The 23,843-nt window shown below is 50.7% G+C and overlaps 1 protein-coding gene across 1 annotated transcript in view; it reads left to right on the top strand.

Annotated features, from left to right (window-relative positions):
* The first annotated feature begins 1,304 nt into the window (after positions 1-1,304).
* Galnt16 (polypeptide N-acetylgalactosaminyltransferase 16) overlaps positions 1,305-23,843 on the top strand; it is an 80,389-nt gene continuing 57,850 nt past the window's right edge. The window contains exon 1 of the mRNA XM_050158652.1: positions 1,305-1,629. Within this exon, the coding sequence (XP_050014609.1) occupies positions 1,453-1,629 (177 nt within the window). The 5' untranslated portion in view covers positions 1,305-1,452. The remainder of the gene's footprint in view (positions 1,630-23,843) is intronic.

Genomic DNA, 23,843 nt, shown 5'->3' with positions numbered 1-23,843 from the left:
TTTGGCGGTATCCAGAACTCTCTCTTTTCCACAGAAGTACTATCCTCAGGACCGTGGCTGCCCCTGCTCTCTCCTCACTCTTCTCTGCCGGTTTAGGATTTTCCTCCCATCCCCCCAGATTCACCTATCCTCCCATCCCCCAGATTCACCCACCGTCTCTGAGAAGCCTTCCTAAAGACCACTTTGCAACACTATACTTCCTGGAATCATTTCTATAGTTCATTACCGAAGACAGGTTTGCAATAAATTGTTTCTTCTTCTGCAGTACGTCCTTTGGTATCTCACAGCTATTCATTGAGTGTCTTCCTGTGCCTGACAGGCCCTAGCCCGTCCTGTCTTCTGCCTGGAGCCTGAATTATTCACACCTGCTTCTCACCTCTTATCAACCCCAGAGCCTCTGCAGAATCAAAATCTAGATGACGTCTGTCACCACTTTATTTTGCACTTTGTCGGTAAAGTGTCAGAAGGCTTGTAGACTGGGCTCTGCCCTTTGGCGTGGCCTCTATAGCCCTTTCATTCTAATGGGCTGGTGATGATGCATCAGGATTGGTCAGGGAACAGTGAAGCCTGAGTGGAAGGGAGCTACGAGAAAGCTAGGAGCCCCAAGCTAGTGAAGGATGTCCAGTAATTGCATCCCTTTACTTGCTTTGGTTGTGTAGCAGCGCAGCTTCACCTGGCTCTCCCCGAGTGCCAAGTGCATCAGCTTCCACGCCTTCCCCCCCCTCGCCCCGCGGACCACCGAGGCGACTGGGAATGCTAGGTTGCTGAGGATTCCGGTGCAGAGTCAAGATTGCCTCCCCACCAGCCTTGCCCCCTTCGAAGGACTAGTTGAACACCCTTGAACCCCACGCCAGAGCGCAGTTCACAGCGCCGCCCGGAACTGCCGCTACGCCACTCGGGCCAAGGCCAAAGGTCGCGCAACATCGTAGGTGACTCAGGGCTGTTCGGTGCGGTGGGGTGGGGTGGGTGGATAGATAGACCAGGACCGCGCGGGGGGCAGTGGACCGTAGAGGGATAGCGGAGCGTTGCGAGCCGAGACCGACTCTGGCCCATCGCCATTCCGCTCGGGTGTCTGTCTGGCCGAGGCCCCGGGTGCGGGAGGAAGGCTCGCGCTACTTCCCAGCGGGCGCGCTCTTCAGCCGGTGCGCAGTGGCCCGGGCCGCCCTAGGCGTCTGGAGCGCCGAGCCCGCTAGGCGCGCGCGAATGAATGGGCGCCCGGGGCCGCGCGCGCTCGGGGCTGAAGGGCATTAGGACCGTGAGGATCGCTCCGCGCTCCTGTCTCTTCCTATCACCACCACCACCACCACCACCACCACAACCTCTCTCCTTTTTCTGCTCTGCAGGACTGAGCAGCCCGGAGCGAGCGATAACAGTTGGGTCAGTGAGCGCCTCCGCCCCGGCCCTGAGAGCACGCCGGCCCCGGGCCCCACGCGGGGCGCCCGTCCGCCCACCATGAGGAAGATCCGAGCCAATGCCATCGCCATCCTGACCGTAGCCTGGATTCTGGGCACTTTCTACTACTTATGGCAGGACAACCGAGCCCATGCAGCATCCTCGGGCGGCCGCGGCGCGCAGAGGGCCGGTGGGAGATCGGAGCAGCTCCGCGAGGACCGCACCATCCCGCTCATTGTGAGTACGCTCTGCGCACCCGGTGAGCGGCGGCTCGCATTCTGCCCCCGCGCTGTTAGCCCAGGGCGCGGGGCCCGGCCGGGGGCTGCGTGCCCCGAGAGCCGTTCAGGCTTTGTATATGTTCGAGAATTCCTGCCCGTTGTTATGGCAACCTGTGCCGGCCCGGAGGGGCCAGGGTGCTTGGATGCAGGGAGGGTGACAGCGTGTGGGGGCAGGGAGAAAGTGCTGCAAGTTTGGTGGGCCCGGCGTGCGCGCGCGATTGGGAACGTGGCGGCTCTCGCGGCCCCGCGCTGCCGGGGCTGGGGACTGGGGGGCTGTGGGCTCCTTGCCATCCCCAGAGGGCGGCTGGCCCTGGAGTGCAGCGAGCGGGTGGTGGGAGCAGAGCGCAGCAAGAGCGCGTAGGTGGCGGTGCGCACCCTGTCTCCAGCCTCTGGGGTAAAGGACGCCGGGTGGCGGCGTGGGTATGGAAGGGTCGCTGAGCGCAGCCCTTGGCTTAATGTCTCCTCATCCCAGATCAACTTGGACCCGTTTCTTCGATATTGACCACTCTTTTCCCCAGAGGTGTTTTCTGGCTCCCCGGGGACCGGGAGAAGGCTTGTCCTGTATGCGCTCCCCCATCACTAGGGTCTGCAGAAGAAGGGGACAGTGTCTGCGCTTGGGCTCGGCAATTCCCTCTCATTAGATCACCCTCCTGACGTCTGAGCTAGCCGTGGAAACAAAAGCGGTGTAGCACTCCAGGAGCCGGGGCAGAACTAGGGCCGGGAGTAGGGGGAGGACTTAGCTGCCTAGTAGACCCCCGGTGGGGGCTTGCGGAGCCTGCAGGGGGCGTTTCTGTCTACACTTTGGCATGGTCGGCTGGTGATGGTTTCGTGTTACCAGGTCCAGCACCTGTTGAGGAAAGAGACGTGGGATTCTTCGGGAGACCGCTGGGAAGGGAGTGTTCTTCCTATGGGAGCAGGTGACCTCTAGGGACACTCTGCTGGACAGGGGCAGCTTAGTGCGATCAGTACCAGAAGGAACTGTGAGGGAGTAGGAGAGTGGGGGGAGGGTTCGATTTTGACCCGGAAAAATCTGAACCTGGAAGATGATGAGACAGGAGCTTCTCCCGAAGGTACAAGGTCAGGAGTACTGACACCTGTACCCGGTAGAATACAAGGTATTTTCAGCGAAGTCCAAGAATATGAGGATGGTTCTGCAGATACCCATCCTGCCCCAGATTCTCTCACATCACCGCAATGAAAAAGAAGTAAACTAGGTGATGGTGGTGCATGCCTTTAATCCCAGCACTTGGGAGACAGAGGCAAGCCAATCTCTGTGAGTTCGAGGTCAGCCTGGTCTACAGAGTGAGTTTCAGGACAGCCAGGGCTGCACAGAGAAACCCTGTCTTGAAAAAACCAAACAAAAACAGACCAATAAAGAAGTAAAAACTTACAGATAGGATTGCTTTCTGGGCCTGGTGGGAGGAGACCTTAGGCCCTAAGGTTTGTGTTTTAATCTAGATTCCAAAATTGGGGTGCATCTCTGCAAATAATGCTGAGACCGTCTACTTGTCCCGTACCTAGGGCATGGCGTCCAAAATCCTTGCCAATGTTTGGACAGAGTGGAGGAAAAACCTATACATGCTAGGGCCCTGAGATTTATGTGGACTGACTGCTTGGAACAGGAACAACAAAAACATTGGTGGCTCTAAACTCCAGTGAGTTCCCACACCGAGTCTGAGATGCCCTATTCTTAGTTCTGATGACTTCAGCCCTGCTCTAGGGGAACACAGCCTAAGGCCAGCACCAAAGGGGCGAGGCAGCTGGCCAGATTCCCTGCCCCTTGATGACCTGTCAGGAGGTAGCTGTCATCTGGAAGAGGAGGAGGGGAAGGGGTAGGAGACAGGGGAAGAGAGCATTGATCTCAGAGAACCTTCTATACCCTCTGATGCAGAAGTCTGGACCTTGACTTTGGCTGGGACACCTGTCTCCTGTGCTTCTCGGATGAGACGCCCAGATTGGGATGTGTGTTTATTGGGGGCATTATTGGTGGGATCCAGCAAATATTTTGAGGGATGTATTTTACAATTTGGGGGGGGGCACTTGTGAACACTTCCCTGCCCCTCATTCCTGTAGGCGACTTGTTGCTGGTAGGGGGTATAGACCGAAGCTCAGTGTAAAGTGGGGGTGGGGAGAGGATTGGGGAGATACCTGGGAACTGGGAAGTGAAGGTACAGAACAAAAGGCAAGAATGGAAGTCCCACGGAACTGGGTGGCAGAGCCTTCTCTTGCTACTTGGGAGCACAGCCAGAGCACTCGCTATTCTCAGGCTTTAGCCTGAGATGCCTCTTCTGCCAGCGTAGGGCCTGATGCATTGTATTCCTATCTTGAGTAACTCGCTTCCACCTGATTCTCAGCCGAATGTAAGTGGTGCACGCAGGGACCATGCGGGATGCCTTTTGCATTCCCACATTGATACACACAGCCGGATTTAATAAGTACCTCTTTGATAAAGGAGTGCAACAAGATTTTTGCTCACTAGGAGCGGTGAACAAAACAGCTCCAGCTTCAGTCCCCTGACTACTTATCCACAGCTCCAGCCTGACCCAGGTAGAAAGGCAAGGCGACGACGCAGGCTCAAGCGCCTTCAGGAGGTGGACTTTTTGTTGAACTTAAAAGGGGGCAGGTGCTGCTAAAGATTCGATGGCTCTCTGAAAGTTTTGATAAACTATTCACTGTCAATCATTTCCAAACATCTCTTTGTTGAGTTGGGCCATAATTTCAGATTCTTAGAGAATGAGGTGGCCTGCCCTGTTGTCAGAGGCTGAGCGAAGTCAGACAGACATCATCACCACTCCCCTGGGGACCAGAGCTAAAGCTGGAAAGGGAGGGTCTGTGTGAGAGTCTGGTCCTGGAGGCAGCTCTGCCTTCATCCTGTTGCCTGGCCTGTTCAAAGCCAGCCAAGTTACTTCTGGACCTTGGAGTGCTTGTTTGCGTTGCGGGCTGTCGGCATGGCAACCCTATGGCCAAATTTCTCAGAGGCGCCCTGAGTCTCCATATTCTGTCTTGCTCTCAGCCCATATGTCACAAATTCAGGATGTGAAGATTTGGTTGTGGAAGTTAGGATTCAAGGGAGAAGCTGACTTCCACCCCTCTGGCAGCTTTACCACATGACAAGGTTTGTTACTTTTCCTTGCCTGTGCTGGGCAAGGGGGCATATTTGGAAGCATCCTTTTGAGTCTATACTGATCTACACTGGCAGAGGAGGCCAGCTGATTTAGGAGGCCAAGCAGCCAAGCTTGGAGTCTGTGGTTGTTTGGTTCTGGATTCAGGTTTTCCATATACCAGTTCTCTAACAGGCATGAGTGAGAGGCCAAGGTCTTACACGGAATTTCATTTTACATTGTTTGAAAACAAAACAAAGCTATTTAACACATGAAAAGTTTAGGCACGAATTTTTCTGAACCAGAACTTCTTTTCTTTTCTTCCTTTCTTTCGTCTTCCTTGTTGTTCATTTGTTGTTTTTTGAGACGCAGTAGCCCAGGCTGGCCTTGAAATCAAAACCTTCCTGCCTTGGTCCTCTGGGTATTAAGATCGCAGCTAAGTATCTCCACACATTGGCTCAACAGGAGTTTCTTATCCTGAAGTTGAGACAGTGCTGAGTAGCTATGGACAAAATACTATCTCCGGACCTTTGCTAGTCTTTGTTCAACCTGGATTAAATAATTGGTCGGGTTTGTTAGTGCCATAATAAACAGAGGGCAGATTTCTAGAAGGAGGAAAGTCTCTTTGGAGGTTCTCCAGGGTGCTGTAAGACAGTATAGTCAGTCACGAGCTGTCAGGAGGTTCTGTTGTAACCTTTTCTTTAGGTCTTTCAGGAAACTCCATCGCTAGTAGAAGGGGACACTGATGGTGGCTTTTCTGGTGCTGTTCTCTGAGAACTAGGTTCAATAATGGATTTGGATTTTATTTATAATGTGTACATTTTGGAACTGTGGGAATATGATTTGTCCAAATGATGGAAAATGATTTTGTATTCAATTTGTCTAGGCCCTATATATGAGAAAGAGGTTAGCGAGAGAAAAACCGCTAATACCCACAATTCCCTTTGCCAGTGTGTTCAGATGTAAAGTGTCCATGGGTTCTATTCCTGGGATGTGAGGGTAGCTCAGAGGCAGCCAAAGCTGGAGAGAACCCTCACAGGGATGCCAGAGGGCCAAGGACACATGATGCGTGTTAGGATGCCGCTCATCCCTCCATCAATTCCATTATTTCTGTGCCACAACCGTAGCCCCCACCAGCCAGTGATCCCCCACTAGATGCTGGGAGGCCTAAGGGACTTGGCTTCCTTCTGTGGTGGTTGTATTTGTCAGCTCAGCAAGCAGAGGAAGCTCTGAGATGGGGGAAAAAATACCATTTAAGGTGGACAATGGAGGGAGCTCTGGGTGGCAAGGCAACCTAAGCTGCCCAGGGAACTGTCATGTTATAATGGAAGAAACCACCTTAAGGTCAGAGGGGATCCTGCAGCCAAGTAGTTCATTACAGTTAGAAGATTGGAGATTTATGCCCTGCCTGCTTCTTCGGGGAACCCAGAGCAGCTGACAAGTCACAAGAGGACGGACAGACTGAGACCCAGGCCTTCCAGAAATGAACAGGGGCAATAAGCTTTCATGTGAGGTCAATTAATAACCCCGGGGACACCAAATTTGATTGACTTAGACGTCAGGCTTGCACTGGACAATCTCATACTGCGGCTCTGAGAACTGATACAGGCTTCTCAGTCCAGCCTGTGTTAACTGCCTGCTCCGGGTGACATTGATGATAGTGGCATGCATTTGGTACTTCTGACATAGTATTTCCCACGCTTTAGCTCAGAGCTCCCTCCCACAGCTGCCCTGTGAACTAGGTACCAACGGATGTGCAATCAGCACAGGGGTAAACTGAGGCTTCCCCATGGTCTGTGGAGTGAGCGCGCTAGATCTGGGGTGTTTAAGACTCTAGATCTGCTGTGCTGGCTTTTCCCTGGCGAGATCCTGGTTGGCTTCCCCAGGTAGCCCTTCAGGTGCACAGTACATCTGTGCACTCGGCTTCACAAGTCAGAATACTGGAGGGAAATTGTGCCTGTACTGAGCATGTGCAGACTTCCCCCTTGTCATTCTGTACAGGGTGCTCTAGAAGGACTGCTTTTACATTTACATTGTCGTCTCTGTTTAAGAATTCAGACATGGAACGTGACCGACCAGTTAGGAGCATCTTTCAGAGGAACCAGGTTTTGCCTTCCGTGGGCACTGCACTCAAATTGCACAAACCCACACTCAGATACATACAGATACACATAATTAAAAATAAAATATTAAAAAAGAAGCTAGACATGCTATAAAGTATTCAGAAGGTTATGCAGACACGGCTGTTTGATCTTATTTTTGAGACAGGTTCTCATTTTGTAGCTTCAGCTGTCCTGGAACTCACAGAAATCCTCTTGTCTCAGCCTCGCTGGGGGCCGGGGTTGCAGGCACAGTGTACTTTGCTACTTTATATAAGAGATTTGAGCATCACTGGGTTTTGGCTCTTTGATAGGCGGGCAGGAAGACAGACCTAGGATGGAAACAGAGGTCGGCTATTGGAAAGGTGGGTGTGCGGGTTGGTGTGTGTGTATCTGTGCACACGCCCACAAGCATGTGGGTTGTGGATGGGTGCCCACAGTGGCCACTGTGAGGTTCAGTTCTGCTGCTGAGTTGATTGTCTCTTTGCCACCTGGAGGTGGGTCTAGAACCAGCTTCCTTTGGAGAGTGGGGTCCAGAAAGGGCCAGTGGGTACAGTTGCAGGGAGAGAGATTTCTTTGCAACAGAAGGTAAGGCTTTCCTGCAGAACCAGCCTACTTAGTTCAAGGCCCACCAGGGTGTCTCTCCACAGGCCCAAGTCAGCAGATAAATGCTTCCAATAGCAGCAGGTAGGGGAGAAAAAAAAAAGACTCACTGTCACAAAATAGGGTCCAATTATTGCACAGCAGGAGACCGGGCGCCCTGAGAAGCGGGGCTGACCTCGCTTTCAGGGGCTGGGAGGAGGAGGGTGAATAAAGGAACCTCCAGCTGCTGAGTGCTCCGCCCCTCTATTTCTTCAGAGCAGCCCAGCAGGGAGGGAGGGGGGAAGCCAGCAGGGTCCTCTGCTCAGCTGAATAGCCAGGGGGTGGGGCTTCAGCAAATGTCCTGCTCCAGATGCTCCCTAGGTGCTTTGGTGGTTTTTGCCTGGCAGTTTCATGCATCCCACATCTGCTTCCTGACTCAACGTAGGTACCACTGGCAAATTACTTGTCCTTTCAACCAGCGTCTTGCTTAGCCTTTACTTTCTAGGACACTGTGGCCTGGCACACACACCCCCGAGCCCACCCCAGCCTCCACATTCCCTTCCACGCCCCACGCCCACCCACAACTGCTGGTTTATGGAAGAGGCAGCAGCTCAGGACTGCCTGTGTCCTTATCTTCCAGGTTTCAGCCACACCCATGGGTAGTCTGGCCTGAGATTCGGGACCACCCAAAGAACCTTGTTGAAAATCTAAACCAGGAATGATTGGGAGATTAGGGTTACTTTGGGTAAGGGGACAAACAGAAGAACCTTGTTTGTTGTGCTTTGTTTTTCTATATTATGCGTAAAGCTCCTTTGAACAACATGTGGCTGGCTTGGAAGTAAGTCAGTTCCAGGGAAAGCCTCCTCCTGCTGTTTCATGGGGTTCAGCATGGCTCTCTGACAGACAAAAACATTGTCACAGCTCACAGAGGGGTGACAAACTCTTAGTGTGCCCAGAGTGTGAGATTGGCCATCCTGGACTCTCCCTTGCTCCTTGATGGCCCTACAGGGGGACTGGCTCAGGAGAAACTGAGGCTGGTGCCTGAGAAGGTGGTACATGGGGCCGGATGCAGACAGGCTATGAATGGATGCCCAGGGAACTGCTGTAAACTCAGCCCTGCAGCCGAGGGCAGCCGAGGGCCTTGTATCCCCAGGTGAATCACTTCCCTTCTCTATCTCAGCCTGTCCCTTCCAGCTCAGACTGCAAAGCCCTTCTGGGCTCAAGACCTCCTCTTCCTGAAGGAGAAAATAAGGCCAGAGGGCCAGGCTTACAAAAGCCAGTCTCCTGAAGTGCTGGGAACTTTGACATCTCCATAAGGATATGTACTCGTCTACTGACTGGTGGAGCCATGTGCCTGCTTCTGCTGAAGGTTTCCGAGTGCATCTGGAATGTGCAAGGGTGTGCTTGGAGAAGTGTCCCTGGGTAGACTTAGACCTTTCAACAATTCACAACCAAAAGGAAGCTACAAGGACCTGCACCCAGAACCTGGCTAGAAGAAGACAGAAGTGTGATTGCCCTTAGGTCACAGCCTGGGAAAAAAAACATCAACACCCTTTAAGTAGTTAGGCAGATTGGTCATCTCTTGGCCACCTTTAGCTTTTCCTTGCTTACAGATACAGGAGACCATCAGAGGGATGATAATGGAATCCCTGGGAGCTGCAGACATACTGAAAACGGATGACAGCAAAGAGCCAACCCGAAATAGGAGTGACTGCTGCCACTGGTAAAATGCCGAATGCGTCCCTTAGTCACTGTCTTGACAGTTGTTTACCGTGCACGTCCTATGTGCCAGGACTGTTATGAGCATTAGAAGAGCAGGAATAGTCCTGCTCTCCAGGAGCTTGGGTCCTTGCAGACGATAAGCATATGGACAAGACATAGGTAGCCACAGATGTGTGACAATGAAATAAAGCCGTGCAGGAGGGCAGAAAAATGGGTGAAGGGGGCCAGGAAGGGTGTCCCTGGTAAACTGGGATTTGAGCAGAGGTTTGAATCGAAAGAGACGGAGCCATGCAGACATCTAGGGAGAGATTGTGTGTTCCAAACGGCTGACTGCAAGCCCCATCCCTGGAGGTTGTAATGCATGATGTCCTTGGCTAGGGCAGCCTGAGCCAGGAGGAAACAGCCAGAGGTGGAGGCCGGATCATTAGGCCTCAAGGGCCGTGGTAAAGACAGGCTCAGAGATGCATCCCCGAATCGCCAAGAAGTGATAAATTATATTCGGTGTGCCAGCTTGGCAAGTCAGGGAACTGTGTCATTCATTTCAGAATCATTTTCCAGCAAGATGATCAAATCTATTTGCGAGTGTTGTTTCTTAATGTTCTATGGCTTGGAACACTTTGTCCTTAGAGTGTGGGATTAGTGAAATACTCACACACAGTGTGTGGGTGTGCGGCATATGTTTCAAGCGTGTTATACATGTGTTTGTGTGTGATGTGTCCTGTGTCCTGTGGTATCATGTGTTATGTCTTGTGTGTGTGTGTGTGTGTGTGGTGTGGGACTCAGGAGGGGGAAGGGAGGGCGCTGGTGCCCCTAAATGGCACAGGAGAAAGGGGCCCTTTGAAGTCCTGGAATGGGGCAAGATGGGAGGCCTGGCTCTAGAGAGTGCTTTGTGTGGGTTGCAGAGGGCCTCAACGGGGTATCTGGTGAAGCCCTCCTTTGTTTCCTTGGTGGTATTCTCCTAGGGTACAGCTGAGACGCTAGAATAGGTTTTCTGGCAATGCAGGCAGGACCTTGGGATTCTTTTGCCTGAGCCTCTGAGGGCTGAAGCTGTCCCCAGATGAACAGGTGGCACTTGTTCAGGAGCAACCCAGGCCAGCAGGACAGGGAACCCCACTCAGCTGTTTTCAGTGAGGTTCAAGTGGCTTCCCCAGTGCTCACAGGATGGATGATGGGCTTCGTGTGTTCCTGTGCGTTCCTGACTGGCTGCAAGGCTTTGTTTTTGCGGTTGAGGTCATACAGGTCGGTTGCAGACCAGTGCTAGGCAACCATGACCCTCCAGACACTGCTTCCAGAGTTCAATTTTATGTCTACCTTGTCACAGCAGTTCTGGATCCCTGCTTCTAGATGCAGATAGAGAGAGCTGCTGATGTCTCAGGGCAATTCACTGCAAGACGTTCTGAAGCTCTGGCCTGCAGGTGCCCTTGCTGGAGGGGACCTGTGTGACTCTCCATCATTGCTGAGTCAGTCAGCTCTGGGGATGGGAATGGGGAGCTGGCGTTTGTGAGTTGACAGGGTTTTTGTTGTTGTTATTTTGTGTGGAGCCATCATTTTTCCTTTTCTGTGGAACTGCTTTCTGAGATTGGGTTATGGAGGCGGGGCTTTGGGGCAGTATCCTAGGAGTTGAGCTCACTCTAAGGCTCATGGAGAAGGAACATGCAATCAATTAGTGATGTCTGTTGTGGTTTTGGTAGCCTGGAGGAGCACAGTGGTTAGGACAAAGCACAGCACCTAAACCATTCACCAACCCAGGACCACAGATAAAGAAGCAACCAAAAGACAGGGCAAAGGCAGTCCTGGAACGTACCGTGGAACAGCAAGCGATAAAGGATTTCTGGGGAGAATACAGATAGCATCTTGGTACCACACCATGAGAATGTGAAAATTGTCAAGGCTTTCCCCAAGAACAGTAGGAATCTCGAGATGATAGCTCATTCCTGGATGTACCTCAAGATTGCAAATCTTCCCCCCTTTTTTTTGTTTTGTTTTTTGTTTAACAGAATACAGCATCTCTTAAAACCCCCCAGATAAGTAGAGTCCCTGTACCACACTTGGACAGGCGATGTGGGCTGGAGTTCAGAGTGAGGTTGGGGGTGGGCCTGTTTGAGGAGTCAGTATAGAGCCGGAAGGATCTGGAAGTCAACACTGGGCAAGTAGGTGGGCCAAGCAATGGCCTAGACAGAGGTGGGACAACAGGATGCAGGACATTAGGCCTGGACAAGAATCCTAGGGGCAGCCAACCCCAAGGTTCTGAGAAGGTTTACAAGGTCAGGAGCAAGGCTGACATCTTTGTGTAGGTGGACAGAGCGGCCTTCCCCAGATCCACACCCCCATGTTTGCAGTTCTTGACGTCATCACCTGTATCTCTTAGAGAAACTGAATCTTTTGTTTTATTTGATTTTTATTGATTTAAACTTTAAAACAGACAGTTTTGGAAAACTTTTGGGAATGTTTAAAAGAATATCTCTATGTGGGATCTGTATTTTTAACTGTAATTTTTTTATGAATTCTCAAGACAGGCTATTTCTAGTGAAATCTTGGTATCCAAATTGAAACATACTATAAAAATATATATTGGATTTCAAAGACAGCATCACGAAAAGAAATTCAAATAACTTCACTAATTTTTTTTTCCTGTGTTGAAATGATACTATTTGAAGCTTTGAGACATCCCAGTGCCAAATTCTTGGGGACTGCGCCCAAGGCCTTATGCATGCCAGACACATGCTGTATCATGAGCCGAGTCTCCAGCCTCCAGTCTACTATTGAAATTAATTTTACCTGTTCCCTTTTACCCCACTTTTAAAAATTTACTAGAGAAGTTTGAATTGTATACGTGGCTTATGTCCTGTTTCCCATTGGAACGTTCCGGGGCCTGCATAAGTGCCTGACACTCTCTGGTGCTGGGAAGTTGTCTAAGGAAAGAGGTCCATCGAGGGAGAAGTGGGGCCCGTGTCTTGCTTACCTTGACTGCTGGATGACTCTTTCCCATTCCAGCTGCTGCTGAGCTGTGGGTTCCCAATTCCCCATCATCCGTAGGCACAGCGCTTCTCTCAGTATGGGCACTAGTCCTCGTACCATCATTAAAATCAGTATTTCTGTTCTGAGCCTTCTAACTTCTCACTGTGATGTGAGTGGGTTTAGGAGGAGGGGTGGGACCAACGGAGGCAGGAAGGCTTTTGCTCTCTAGCCTGTTCCTTTTGGTGTGTCATCTTTGTCCTGTTAGAGCCAGGAGGAGGACAGATAGGCCTCAGCTGTAATTCTGACCCAGACCCTGTGGAAGTGGAGGCTGGAGCATGATGCTGAGTACTCTGAAGCCCAGTCCTAGCGGGATTGGCTATGTCTGAAAGGAACTTGGAAAGAGGCTGTTGAACATGGGCCTTGTGTGAACTAGTTTAGTGTTCCGTGCGGTGGCCTTTGCTGAGTGACTCATCTCTCTTTTACAGACTGGATAGGCTTTAATATCCAATAGATACAGCTGACTAATGTATCTATTTTATTTACCGTTATTATTGTGTGTGTGTGTAGGGGGTCTGTGTGTGATTGCCTCAGTAGACGTGATGGGAGTTAGTTCTCTCCTCCCACCATGGGTTCTGTGACTTGAACTCGGTCATCAGGACACAGCCAGAAGGCCATGGTGAGCAGGAGCCTGTATGGTGTAGGAAGAAAGGGGTGATTCATTCTCCCCAACTCCCCCGGGGCCTTTCTTCCCTCTTATTTCCTTGAAAGCAGGTTGCTGTGGATGTGAGAACATTTGGGGCTTTCTTAGGGCTCTGATGAAGATGCAGCCCAGCAGAGTGGCTCTGAGCACTCCTGTACAAGCTGTTAGTGGTCATAGGTTGTTGTAATGTGTTAACTTGTCTATTCATTGTCTGCTGTTACCGTACAAATCTCACCCATACTCAAAGGCTTCAGACGATCATTGTCTGTTAGTGTGTCTGTGGCTTGGCGTGTGTGTTGGTGCTGGGACGCTGGGAGGTCGCTGGGAACTGCTGGTTTGGGAACAGATGAAGAAGGACAAGGATAGAGCACTTTTGACCACCAGTATGAACTTGCTACACGCCTTTCAACCCTCACAGCAGGCCTGGGCGCTGCGGGTCACTGTCCCCATGTCTCAGATAAGGAGCCTGAGTCAGAGATGGCAGGTTATCTGGCAGCCAAGTCCAGATTCGGCCAGACTCCCCTGCTTCGAGCTTGTGGAGACACCTACATGGCATAATGGGTGCCCTGTGACGTCCCATCTCACAGGGCAGAGCGAACCCTGCCTGTTGAAGTCAGGGTGGGTACGGGAAGGGATTCATGGCACAAATGAAGGACCAGGGTGAAGAAGAGGTGATCTTATCAGGTGCTTAGGCTAGGGGGCAGTAGAAGGACTGCGTAGGTTGGCAGGACTTATGGATTGTAAGGTTATGGGGTGGCAGAGGCCCCTGCTGCTGGTTCAGGCTGTCCAAACATCTGACAGTGTTCCTTAAAGCCCAGAGAGTGCCACACAAACGGAGCAGGCCTCTACCTGGGATGGGATACTGGGCAGAGAGAGGGAAAACAAAGGAACCAGCTCAACGCAGCAGTGCAATGAGCTTTACATGGTGTTTCGTGGTAGGACTTGACAACAGTTCCAGCTTGTAAGGTAGAAACAGGAGGATCAGAAGTTCAAGGTCATCCTCAGCTCTGCAGTGAGTTCAAGGTCAGCTTGGGCTCTGGGATTGTCTCAATCAATCAATCAATCAATCAATACATCTCCCCACATGATGTTAAGCTTTCTTATCTCTTTATTTTTTGATCGCCTGGCCTTCCCCCTCAGGAACTGGTCACTGAAGAATGACTTGCTAAATAACTAAATAACTTTCCCAGGATCCTATAGTTGGTATGGGCAGATCAAGACTTGCACCCAGAAACCAACCTCAGGACCAAAGTCCCTTTACCTCCAACTGTACAAGCTGTATGAGAGGGCCAGGCTTTCTCCAGGACCTTGTGAAGTCTCATTCTCTCTTCCCCTTTGGTCAGAGGTCAAGAATGTAGCAGAACCTCCTCCCATTCATTGCAAGCTTGCCAGTGATAGTTATGACCACTGAAAGGGGCAGGCAGGGCCTTTTACTTTCTTGTAACCCCCCCAATACACACCATCATACATCATCACACACATATACACACACACCATCACACATACACACCATCTCACACACACACACACACACCATCATACACCATCACACACACACGGTCATACACTATCACACACACACACCGTCATACACCATCACACACACACAACCATCATACACCATCACACACACACCATCATACACCATCACACACCATCATACACCATCATACACCATCACACACACATCATCATCATACACCATCACACATACGTCATACACCATCACACACACACACCATCATACACCATCACACACACCATCATACACCATCACACACACACCATCATATACCATCACACACACATCGTCATACACCATCACACAACACAGCATCATACACCATCACACACACACACACCATCATACACCATCACACACACACATACATACATACTTATAATAACAATAATTTATAAAGAAAAGAGTGTAAGCTGGGCCATGGTGGTGCACACCTTTAAATCCAGCACTCTGGAGGCAGAGCAGGAGGATCTCTGTTAATTCAAGGCCAGCCTAGTCTACGTAGTAAGTTCTAGAATAGATAAAACTTCACAGAGAAACTCTGTCTCAAAAAAACAAAACAAAACAACCAGTCAAACAAAACAAAACAAAAAAGGGAAGAAAAAAAAAGAAAGAAAAGTTAAGAGTGTGAACAGGCAGGGCTGGCCAGAATCTCACCACAGTTTGCCTCCAGCCCAGAGTACAGGGTACTTGTGCCCAGAGCTCTACAGAATGCCAGGCGTCTGACTAGCCCGGACCTAACTCCTGTCAAAATCCAAGAGTCGAGGGATAATTGAGCCTCTAGGACATAAGTGTCACTCACAGCTCTTGACTTCCCTAAGTCCCCATACCCCACCAGGTCTTGTAGAAAGGATCTGTGATTGTCCCTGTGCCTTCTTTGTTCTCATGGGACCCCTTTTGTTCAGTCGCATTGGCATTGCTGGCCTTTCTGCTGCAGGAATCCCAGTGGTGAAGTTCTTGTGGACTCCTTGTGGGCAGATGCAAGCCTGGTGTCTGTCTGCCTGGCTGGGTGTGAAGATGGGTGGCTCGCGGGCTTCAGTGCAGGAAAAAGCATTGCTCCTCCAACTGCTGGGTAAGCAGCCTTTTGTCAAGTGCCTAGGACCAAGCGGGGCAGGGTGCTCCCTAGTGGAGCAGCTAGAAGTCTAGTGCCACCATGACGGCTGCTCAGGGAGGCTGGGCTCCTCCTCCTCACTTCTCGTGAGCCTGGAATTATTATAACCCCAAGAATACAGAAGAAACAGGGGAGCAGGAATTTCCAACCTCTTGTTTTGTTGGCAAGAAAACTGGACCAGAGAGGTTAAGTGACTCGCCCAAGGGCAAATAGCAATCTGCCAGGCAGCAGGCCAACACCGAGCTTGCTTTCCCTGCCACCATATGTCTTTCTCTTAGGTCACATTGAGCTTGTGTTCCAATCTGAGGTGAAACTACAGCTTGAAAATGACGAAACTGCTTCTGCGTAAGAAATGCTAGCCAGAGGCCAGTCCTGTGTGAAGTTCTCCATGTCGTCAGGCCTGGGCACCTAGTGACATTCGGAGGACTCAGAGAAAGCCCCACACTGTACCAGTCACGCTAAATTCTCCCTGAAGTCTTCCAAAGCCTTCCTAGAAACCTGGCTCTAGGAAATTAAAATGTTTTCTAGGATCAATGAGCTGCCTGGTCAGGGGTGCACTGACCCTGGAGACCTGCCCACTGCTACCCTACAGAACCCAGCAGATGGGGAGAACGGCCCAGATGGGTGCCTAGTGACCAGACCAACAGGGCAGGAACTTCTGGAAGGAGTAGCCATTGTCTGAAGGAACACCACTCCCCTGAGAGAGGAATTCTGAATCCAGCCTCCAGGCTTCAAGATCCCACCCTCTCCACTACACTGCTGTTGGAAGGCATTGTTGGCTGTTCAGAGGTTGTAGTCTATCGTGGCCTGGCAGCCTTTTCCAAAAGCTTGGCAACCCAGAGACTCCTTCCCTCCCCAGTGAATTTTCCCGCATACCCACAGCCCTCCTAACCCTGTTCCTCACTTCTGCCCCCCTTCACCCTTGTGGACCAGTGCAGCCAACCATCCCCGGGAAGAAACAGAGCCGCCTACTGCTGCTTCTAAAATCCGTAGGACATTTGCTCTGTATTAGGGTAAACCAGAATCATCTGGAGCAGGCTTGGCCCCCACTACCTCGGATGCAATTGGTGGTAGGTGAACTTTAGTGGGGACACTGCCCACCCTCATATCTGTGGCTAGGCTGTGCCCCCATGAGGAACATGGCCTTCCTGCCAGGAACCCCAGCACAGTGTGTTCCCCAGGGCTGGCTGGTGGTGTGGCCCTTCATTCCTTTCTCATGGAGTGAACACCTAGCCGTGCCTGGGAGCAGGGCCCAGACATTGCTAGTTCCCATCTGCAATTCCTCTGAGATAAATAGATTCAAGAACCCTCTGCCCTTCCATCCCCATGGACCATAAGGATGTTTGACCAACCAGAACTCCATAGAGGGGTGAATACTTGGTCTCTCTGGCATCAGCTTTTAAAACCTCAGCGGGTTTTGGTGTGGGAATGTTGGTACTTAGAGAATGAAGGACCACAGCTCAGACCAGAGCGTGCTATCCTGTGGTTGCCTTTGGCAGGAAGAAGTGGCCAGCGGCACCTTCTGGCTTCCACAGCGGTGGCCAACTCTTGTTCTTTCTTTCCTGGTACGGTTGTCTTTGGGGATACCTGTCAGAAAGCCAGTGCTCCCAGCGCTGGGGATGGCTCTGAGGCTCCCCTACCTTCGGGTCCAGTTGCTTACAGTTGTTTTTATTCACTGACTGAATGTGAGCATGTTTTTGTTGATCTATCAGGGATCTAATGTGTAACAGTTTGAAGCCAGATGTGATGGCACACATCTGTAATCCCAGCACTCACGAGATGGGGGCAGAACGACCCTGAGTCCAAGGTCATTCTCAGCTACATAGTGAACTTGAGGCCACCCCTGGCTACATGAGATCCTGTCTTAAAGCCTGCTAGATGATTGAGGTGGTAAAGGCTGCCAAGCCTGACTACCTGAGTTTGGTCCCCAAGATCCATATAGTGAAAGGGGCAAATCCCATTGGGCACCTTCATCTGCTGTTTGGAGACACCTGTAGTTTCACTTTGACCTGCTCCTCTCCAGGTGAGCTTCTGGGAGGAAGTTATCTTCCCTGAATTCTGTACTCCCAGGAGAGAGACCTGCTGACACCCACCATGCTGGATGGTTCTGCAGCAAATAGGAAGGAGGGGTAGGAAAAGGCCTCTGGCTCCATCATGCCTGAATCCCAGCTGCTCTCTAACTGGACCTGCTCTGAGGGGCGCTGGCTCTAGAGCCATCTGTTGATGGACATTGCTGAGAGGTAAATAAAAAGATTGTAGAAATTGTAAAGTCTCACTGACCCAGGATGCTTGCTGGGTCCATTAAGAGTATATCCCTTAAAAGAAATTTCTAGGGGCTAGAGAGATGGCTCAGTGGTCAAGAGTACTGGCTGTTCTTCTGGAGGATCCAGCTTCAAGTCCCACCATCTGTATGATGACACTCAACTGTCTGTTAACTCCCAGTCCAGAGGACTGGTGCCCTCTCTGGCCTCCATAGGCACTGCACACACACACACACACACACACACACACACACACACACACACACGATGCATAGACCTACAACTACAAAACATCCAAACACGTAAAAATAAAGTCTAAAAAAGAAAAAGAAAAGGCAACTTCAGCTACTGAATCTGGTTCAAGAAAATTTCCTCATACTGCAGCTCTGAGCTCTCAGCGAAGCCTCAACCTGAATGGAAGTGGTCTCAGAAAATCACCAGCCCTTGACATTGAGGCTGGAGACTGAAAATGCAATTTCAACCCTCACTGGAGAGAACTCAACACCCGACTGTCCACTCAGGTCCTTTGACAGGTGACAATTTAGCCATGTTAGAGGAAGGTAATGTCACCTAAGAGAGCCCACAGCATCTAGGACCCGTAAGCTCCCCGAAGACACCCATAGTGCCCAGGAAATAGTGGCCCTGGGCCAGGGAAGGGTTAGAGCCTCTCAGGCTAGGGCTTCTAAACCTGCTGGTATGGGGCCCCTCTTCACACCTAAGCCCTCAACTCCAGTAGCCTTCATGAGAGCTAACAGATGAGGGAGAAGGGGGATGCTTTTTGGAAGATATGTCTGTGTGGGTATCTTTTTACTAGTCTTTCAAATTTTATGCAGTGAAGCAGACAGCAACAGATGGAGGGGAACCCAAATAAAGGAATCCCTTTTGGTACCCAAAGCCACACCCAGCCTGGTCCAGCCTCTCAAAGGCCATTGGCTGGAGGAGGTTCCCTGTTAATGTAGAAGCTTTTTTGAAATAGGATCTGGCCTGAACTCTCTACGTAGCCAAGGATGACCTGGAACTTCTGACCCTCTGCGTCCAGAGTACAGTTGTGTACCTCCAGGCATGTTTTTGTTTGTTTGTTTGTTTGTTTTGGTACTGGGGAGTGAACCCAGGGCTTGGTGCCTGATAAGTAAATGGACTCTACCAATGGGTCCACACCCCTAGCCCAGTAGAGGAACATAGCGGTTGGCCTCCGAAGCCTGGTATGGAGTCTCTGACCTCTCTGTGTATCTATGCTGGGTGACCCAAGAAAACTAGCTATGTAGACATCACCAGTGAGAATGGGGACTGCCCAACTCTTCTGATCTTAGCCAGACACACTCCAGGCTGCAGGGCTCCCTCCTCCCTCGCCAAGCACCAAGCAAGAATATTAGGAGGAGAGAGAGTGTGTATGATAGGCAGGGCTGGCCTCACCCTTGCCAGGAAGACTTCAGGTCACGTGGGACAGGAGTCAGACACCCTGTCTTCACTAGCTCCCCTGCCACACACACCCTCTTTCTTCATCTGCAGAGTGGGTATCGTGGTCCTGCATGCAGGCTTGTCAAGAGTTCACATTGAAATGTGCATATCAGGCTGCTTTATACACCATCTGGGGCTGCAGACGCTGAAGGAGCCGTGTCTTCCTGTTGAAGGTATCCTTAGTTTCTGTAGTAGGTATGACCCCATAGACCCCACTGACTTGGGTGGGGCTCAGATATCCCTGCTGGGCATGCTCCTGGATTTGTTCTCAAGACAAGAGCAGCAAGTGGGAAAGGCCACCGGTAGAGAGCTTTGTCTTGGTCTCACCAAGCACTGCGCTGTAGCCATGAGTTACAGAAGGTTCACTGGGTACCCAGGCATGCACGCATCTCATACACAGGATCTCATTTCCTTCTCCCATGCCTCAGTGGGGTAGGTCCTGGAGGACAGAGGTGAAATAACCCACTCTGGCTTGCACAGCTGGTACGAGGCAGAGCTGGGACACCCCACTCAAGTCGTCTTATTTCTGAGTTAGTGCTCTCAGCTGCGATGCTCAGCCCGTGCTGAGCCCGGATCAAAGCAGGTCCCCTGCATTCGGGTGCCGACCTGCTAGGCTCTGTGTCTCCTGAAAGAAGAAAGCAAGGCCAGTGAAGGCAGGTCAGGGGCTGGGAGTGCCATCCCAGACACCCCCTTGAGGGGAACCCTGATGGCCTCTAGATTTGTCCTCATTCCTGGAGACACCAAGCAGGCTCCCTCCATGCTCTTAGCTATGGCCTGGACAGGTGTTTCTTTCTGCCCAACCCTGAGCCTCGCTCCCAGGCCCACCCCCTGTGGCTTCTCTGTTCTCTGGGACGATGGGGAATCCTGGGTCCTACACCTTGCTTATCCTAAACTTCTGAATGCCTCATCTTCCTCTTGGTCAAGGGAAATGGTCAGCTACTCCTGGCCCGTGCTTGCAGGCTACCCTGAGGGGAGCCTGGTAGATGCCTCTTGGGAACAGTGTGGTCCCCTGTGGTTGCTCCTGGTCATGACAAGAGGGCCTGTCAGGCAATCCATCTCCCTCTATGAAGTGCTCTGTTTCCTCAGCGAGGAGAGGGAGAATGAGCTGGAAGATAAAACTGCCCATTCCATAAACCTATGCTGAGTCTGCTCCTGTCGCCACAGGTCCCCCTCCAGACCCCTGAGACTGAGTTGCTTGTTCTGGGTTGGTTTGCTTTCCAGTTCTACAAACGAGGAAGCTGAGTCTCAACAGGAGGCAGCTGTGCTTTAACTGATAAAGTCAAACAACCAGAGGCACTAGGACTCCAGGTTCTCAGTCCCCGCCTTCCTGCCTGCCAGAGACGCAGGTCCACTAGGAATTGTGTTGGCTTCGCTGTACAATCCCATCCTTCAACGTCAGGCCCACAGAAGAAAGGGATTCATTACAGCTGCTCCGTGGAACTGAGCACTTTTCTTTCATACTATTTCTAAAGCAGGCATGTCCTTTTCCTCCCCGAACACTTCAAATACAATCAGACAAGCTGAAGTCATCTGGTTCCATTAATAGTGCCTTTCTCCTTGTCCCGCACCTGGGGAGCCACTGAGAGCGTCTGCGAGAGTCCGTTCACTTCCCGACGACCTGTATTAGTTAATGTCAGATGTCACTAGCAGCTAAATGCTGCACTGTGCTGAAGCACTTAGCTCCCCAAATCGGGTGGCCACTCGCCCCGACACTGGCTAGCTGGATGACTTGTGTGACCAGGGGCAAGTCTTCTAACTTCTCTGTAACCAGAGACTTGTGAGGCTTAACTGGGCTAGCATATGCACAGTACCTGGATATGCAAATTATCATCAGGATACTCTAGGATGGGGCCATAGGGAGGAATAGCCCAGCTACAGAGGAGATACGGCACTTTAACCTATTGAGTCCAAGACCATGGTTTGTGTTCTTAACTATTATCATCTCTTTGAAGCCCTGATTACTTTACAATGAAAAAAAAAAAAAAACCAAACCAGCCCCCTAGCTCATGCCTGTAATGCAGGCACACGCAAAGACTGAAGCAGCAGGATTGTCATGAGTTCAACTCCATTGTGGACCTTTCTCTCTCTCTCTCTTTCTCTCTCTCTCTCTCTCTCACACACACACACACACACATACACACACGCACACACACACACAAGCAAAATGAAACAAAACCCCGCCAGAGGCTGGGACATGCCTCTTGGTTCAAGCACTCCCAGCACAGGGACTAGACTGGAGAGACTTTGCCTCCGTGAATAAGGTGAAGAAGGATCAAGGAGACACCTGGCATCAACCTGGATGCATACTTGCATCCCCACACGTGTGCACCCTTACGTGGTCGCCCACCTCACCATACACACAGAAAAGCAGAATGACTGTTCAGTGAGGTGCAATTTACATCATGAAGCTCCCAGCCACTCCAGTGACCTTGCTTTTTTATTTTTAAATTCCCCATATTTGTATATTTATTGAGGTCCAGGCTCTTGTGGAAGTCACTTCTTTTGTGGGTTCTGGGGATTGAATGTCAGGTTTGCATGGGAAGGGTCTTCCCCCGCTGAGCCACCTGGCCAGCCTTTGTGGTTTTCAAGACATTTATCTCCTTTGCATCACATGCTGAAGTCAAATTTGTAATTCTCCTGCCTCTGTTTCCCAACTGGGATCACAGGGGTATACTCCCACCATGCTTTGTGACTTTCACTAAGTTTGCAGATACCCAGCCATTACTGTAATTGAACTTGTCCAGCGTTCTTACCCCTTCTCCCCCACCCGCTGTCACTTCCCAGCCTGGTCAGCCCTAGGCAGCCTCTCATGCACTAGATGGCTTCTGGAGGGCTTCCTATTAATGGAAGCTATGCTGTGGGCTTTTCTGATTGACTTCTCCCAGTTCTCATGAGGTTGGACAGTTCATCCATACTGTAGTTCTAGGCTATTAGTTCCTTCCTTTGTTGTTTGACGCAGGGTATCATGCCCCCCCAGGATGGCCTTAAACTGACCCTGTAGCTGAGTCTGGCCTTGAAATCCTGATCCCATTTCTGCACTTAAAAAATATATTTATTGATGAGTGTAGGTGTTTTGCTTGTGTGTATGTCAGTGCACCGTGTGTGCGCTTGGTGCCCATTGAGGCCAGAGGAAGACGCTGGATCTCCTGGAGCTGTGTTGGATGTGAGCCATCCTGTGGGTGCTGGGCATTGAGCATGGGCCCTCTGAAAGAGCAACCATTGCTCTTAACTGCTGAGCCGTCTCTCCAACCCACTTTCAAACAAACAACACCATTGTCTTAATCTCAATGTATAGCTCAAGCTGCCCTCATACTCTCTATCCTCCTGCCTCAGCATCATCCTCAGTGCTGTGGTACTCCTTCCTGTTGATGAATTCCAGCATGTGGATACACCGAATACTGTTCGCTTTTCCTTTGTGGATTTGTGTAGTGCATGTGTAGGTCTGAGTGCATGCGTGTGTGCATGCGTGTGGAGGCCTGAAGTTGATACCAGGTGTCTTTCTTAATCACTGTCCACACTGCATGGAAAGGCAGGGCCTTTTGCTGAACCAAGGGCTCACCAATCTTAGCTAGAAGGCTTGCTCTGGGGGTTCTCTGTCTCCATCTCCTGCATGTTGTGAGTACACACCATCCTCTGGGCCCACCAGAATGTTCCATGGTTTCTGGAGATCTGAACTCATGCTCCTGTGGCAAACAAGCCATCTCTCACCCCAACACATTGTTTTTCATCTGCTGGTTAGTAGACAATTTGAATTGTTTCTCTCCTTTGACCTTTTTGAAGATCCCTGAAATTGTACTGTGTTATGAAATATTTCAACTGTGATCAACCACCGGTACCTACCATGAGCATCATACTATTGTTCATGAAGTCCGCCATTTTTCTCTGAATTATTTTATAGCAAACCTCAGCTGTATCATTGAGCTGTAACTCATTTTTTAAGTATGTGAGTCTCTACAAGTGTTGAGTAGGCAGTAGGCTAACAAGGATGCTAAGGCCAGAGATCACAGAAAGGTTCCTGGTTTCATTGCAGAAAGCACCACCCGCCCCTACTGTTCCGTGTAGCCTTCCATAATCTCTTTACCCACCTATAAGGGAATAGGAACATGTTGCGTGTGAGAGTGTTCAGTTCAGCCTGACAAATCAGGTCACCTGGGAGACGAAGCTGGGTGTGCCTGTGGGGGGCTACTTGGATTATGTTAATGCTGTGAGACCAGAGGACCCTAGACTGTAGGAGATAGAGAAAAGGAAGCTGAACACTCATCCGTGCAGAGGCTCCTTGACCGTGACCAGCTGTTTCTTCAGGCTCCTGCTGCTGTGCCTTCCTCTCCACCACAGGCTGCACCCCGAATTGTGAGCCAGAGGACCAGAGTAAACCCTTCCTCCCTTGATCTGCTTTTGTCGGGATATTTTATTATAGCAATAGGGGGAAAAACACAACCAAAAATCTAAATCACCATCTTGTCTTCACTTTTTACACAAGGAAGCCTATTGTTACCCTGTTGTTCTAGGGGGGCAGATATGTAACTCTTACGATCCCAGAGTTCTGAAGGCTGAGGAGGATGAGGATGGAGAACTAAAGGCAAGGTTTGCCCAGGCTACATAGTCAGACCCAGCCTGAGAAAATTTTATTTTGTTAGTTTATACTCTGATTTTATATAT

The sequence above is a fragment of the Alexandromys fortis genome, unplaced genomic scaffold (assembly GCF_014885135.2).
Source record: "Alexandromys fortis isolate MF-2015 unplaced genomic scaffold, M_Fortis_MF-2015_v1.1 scaffold_99, whole genome shotgun sequence".
In the NCBI taxonomy this organism is placed as follows: Eukaryota; Metazoa; Chordata; class Mammalia; order Rodentia; family Cricetidae; genus Alexandromys; species Alexandromys fortis.
Note: the sequence above shows the minus strand (reverse complement) of the source record. Positions and strands in the feature narration are given on the sequence as shown.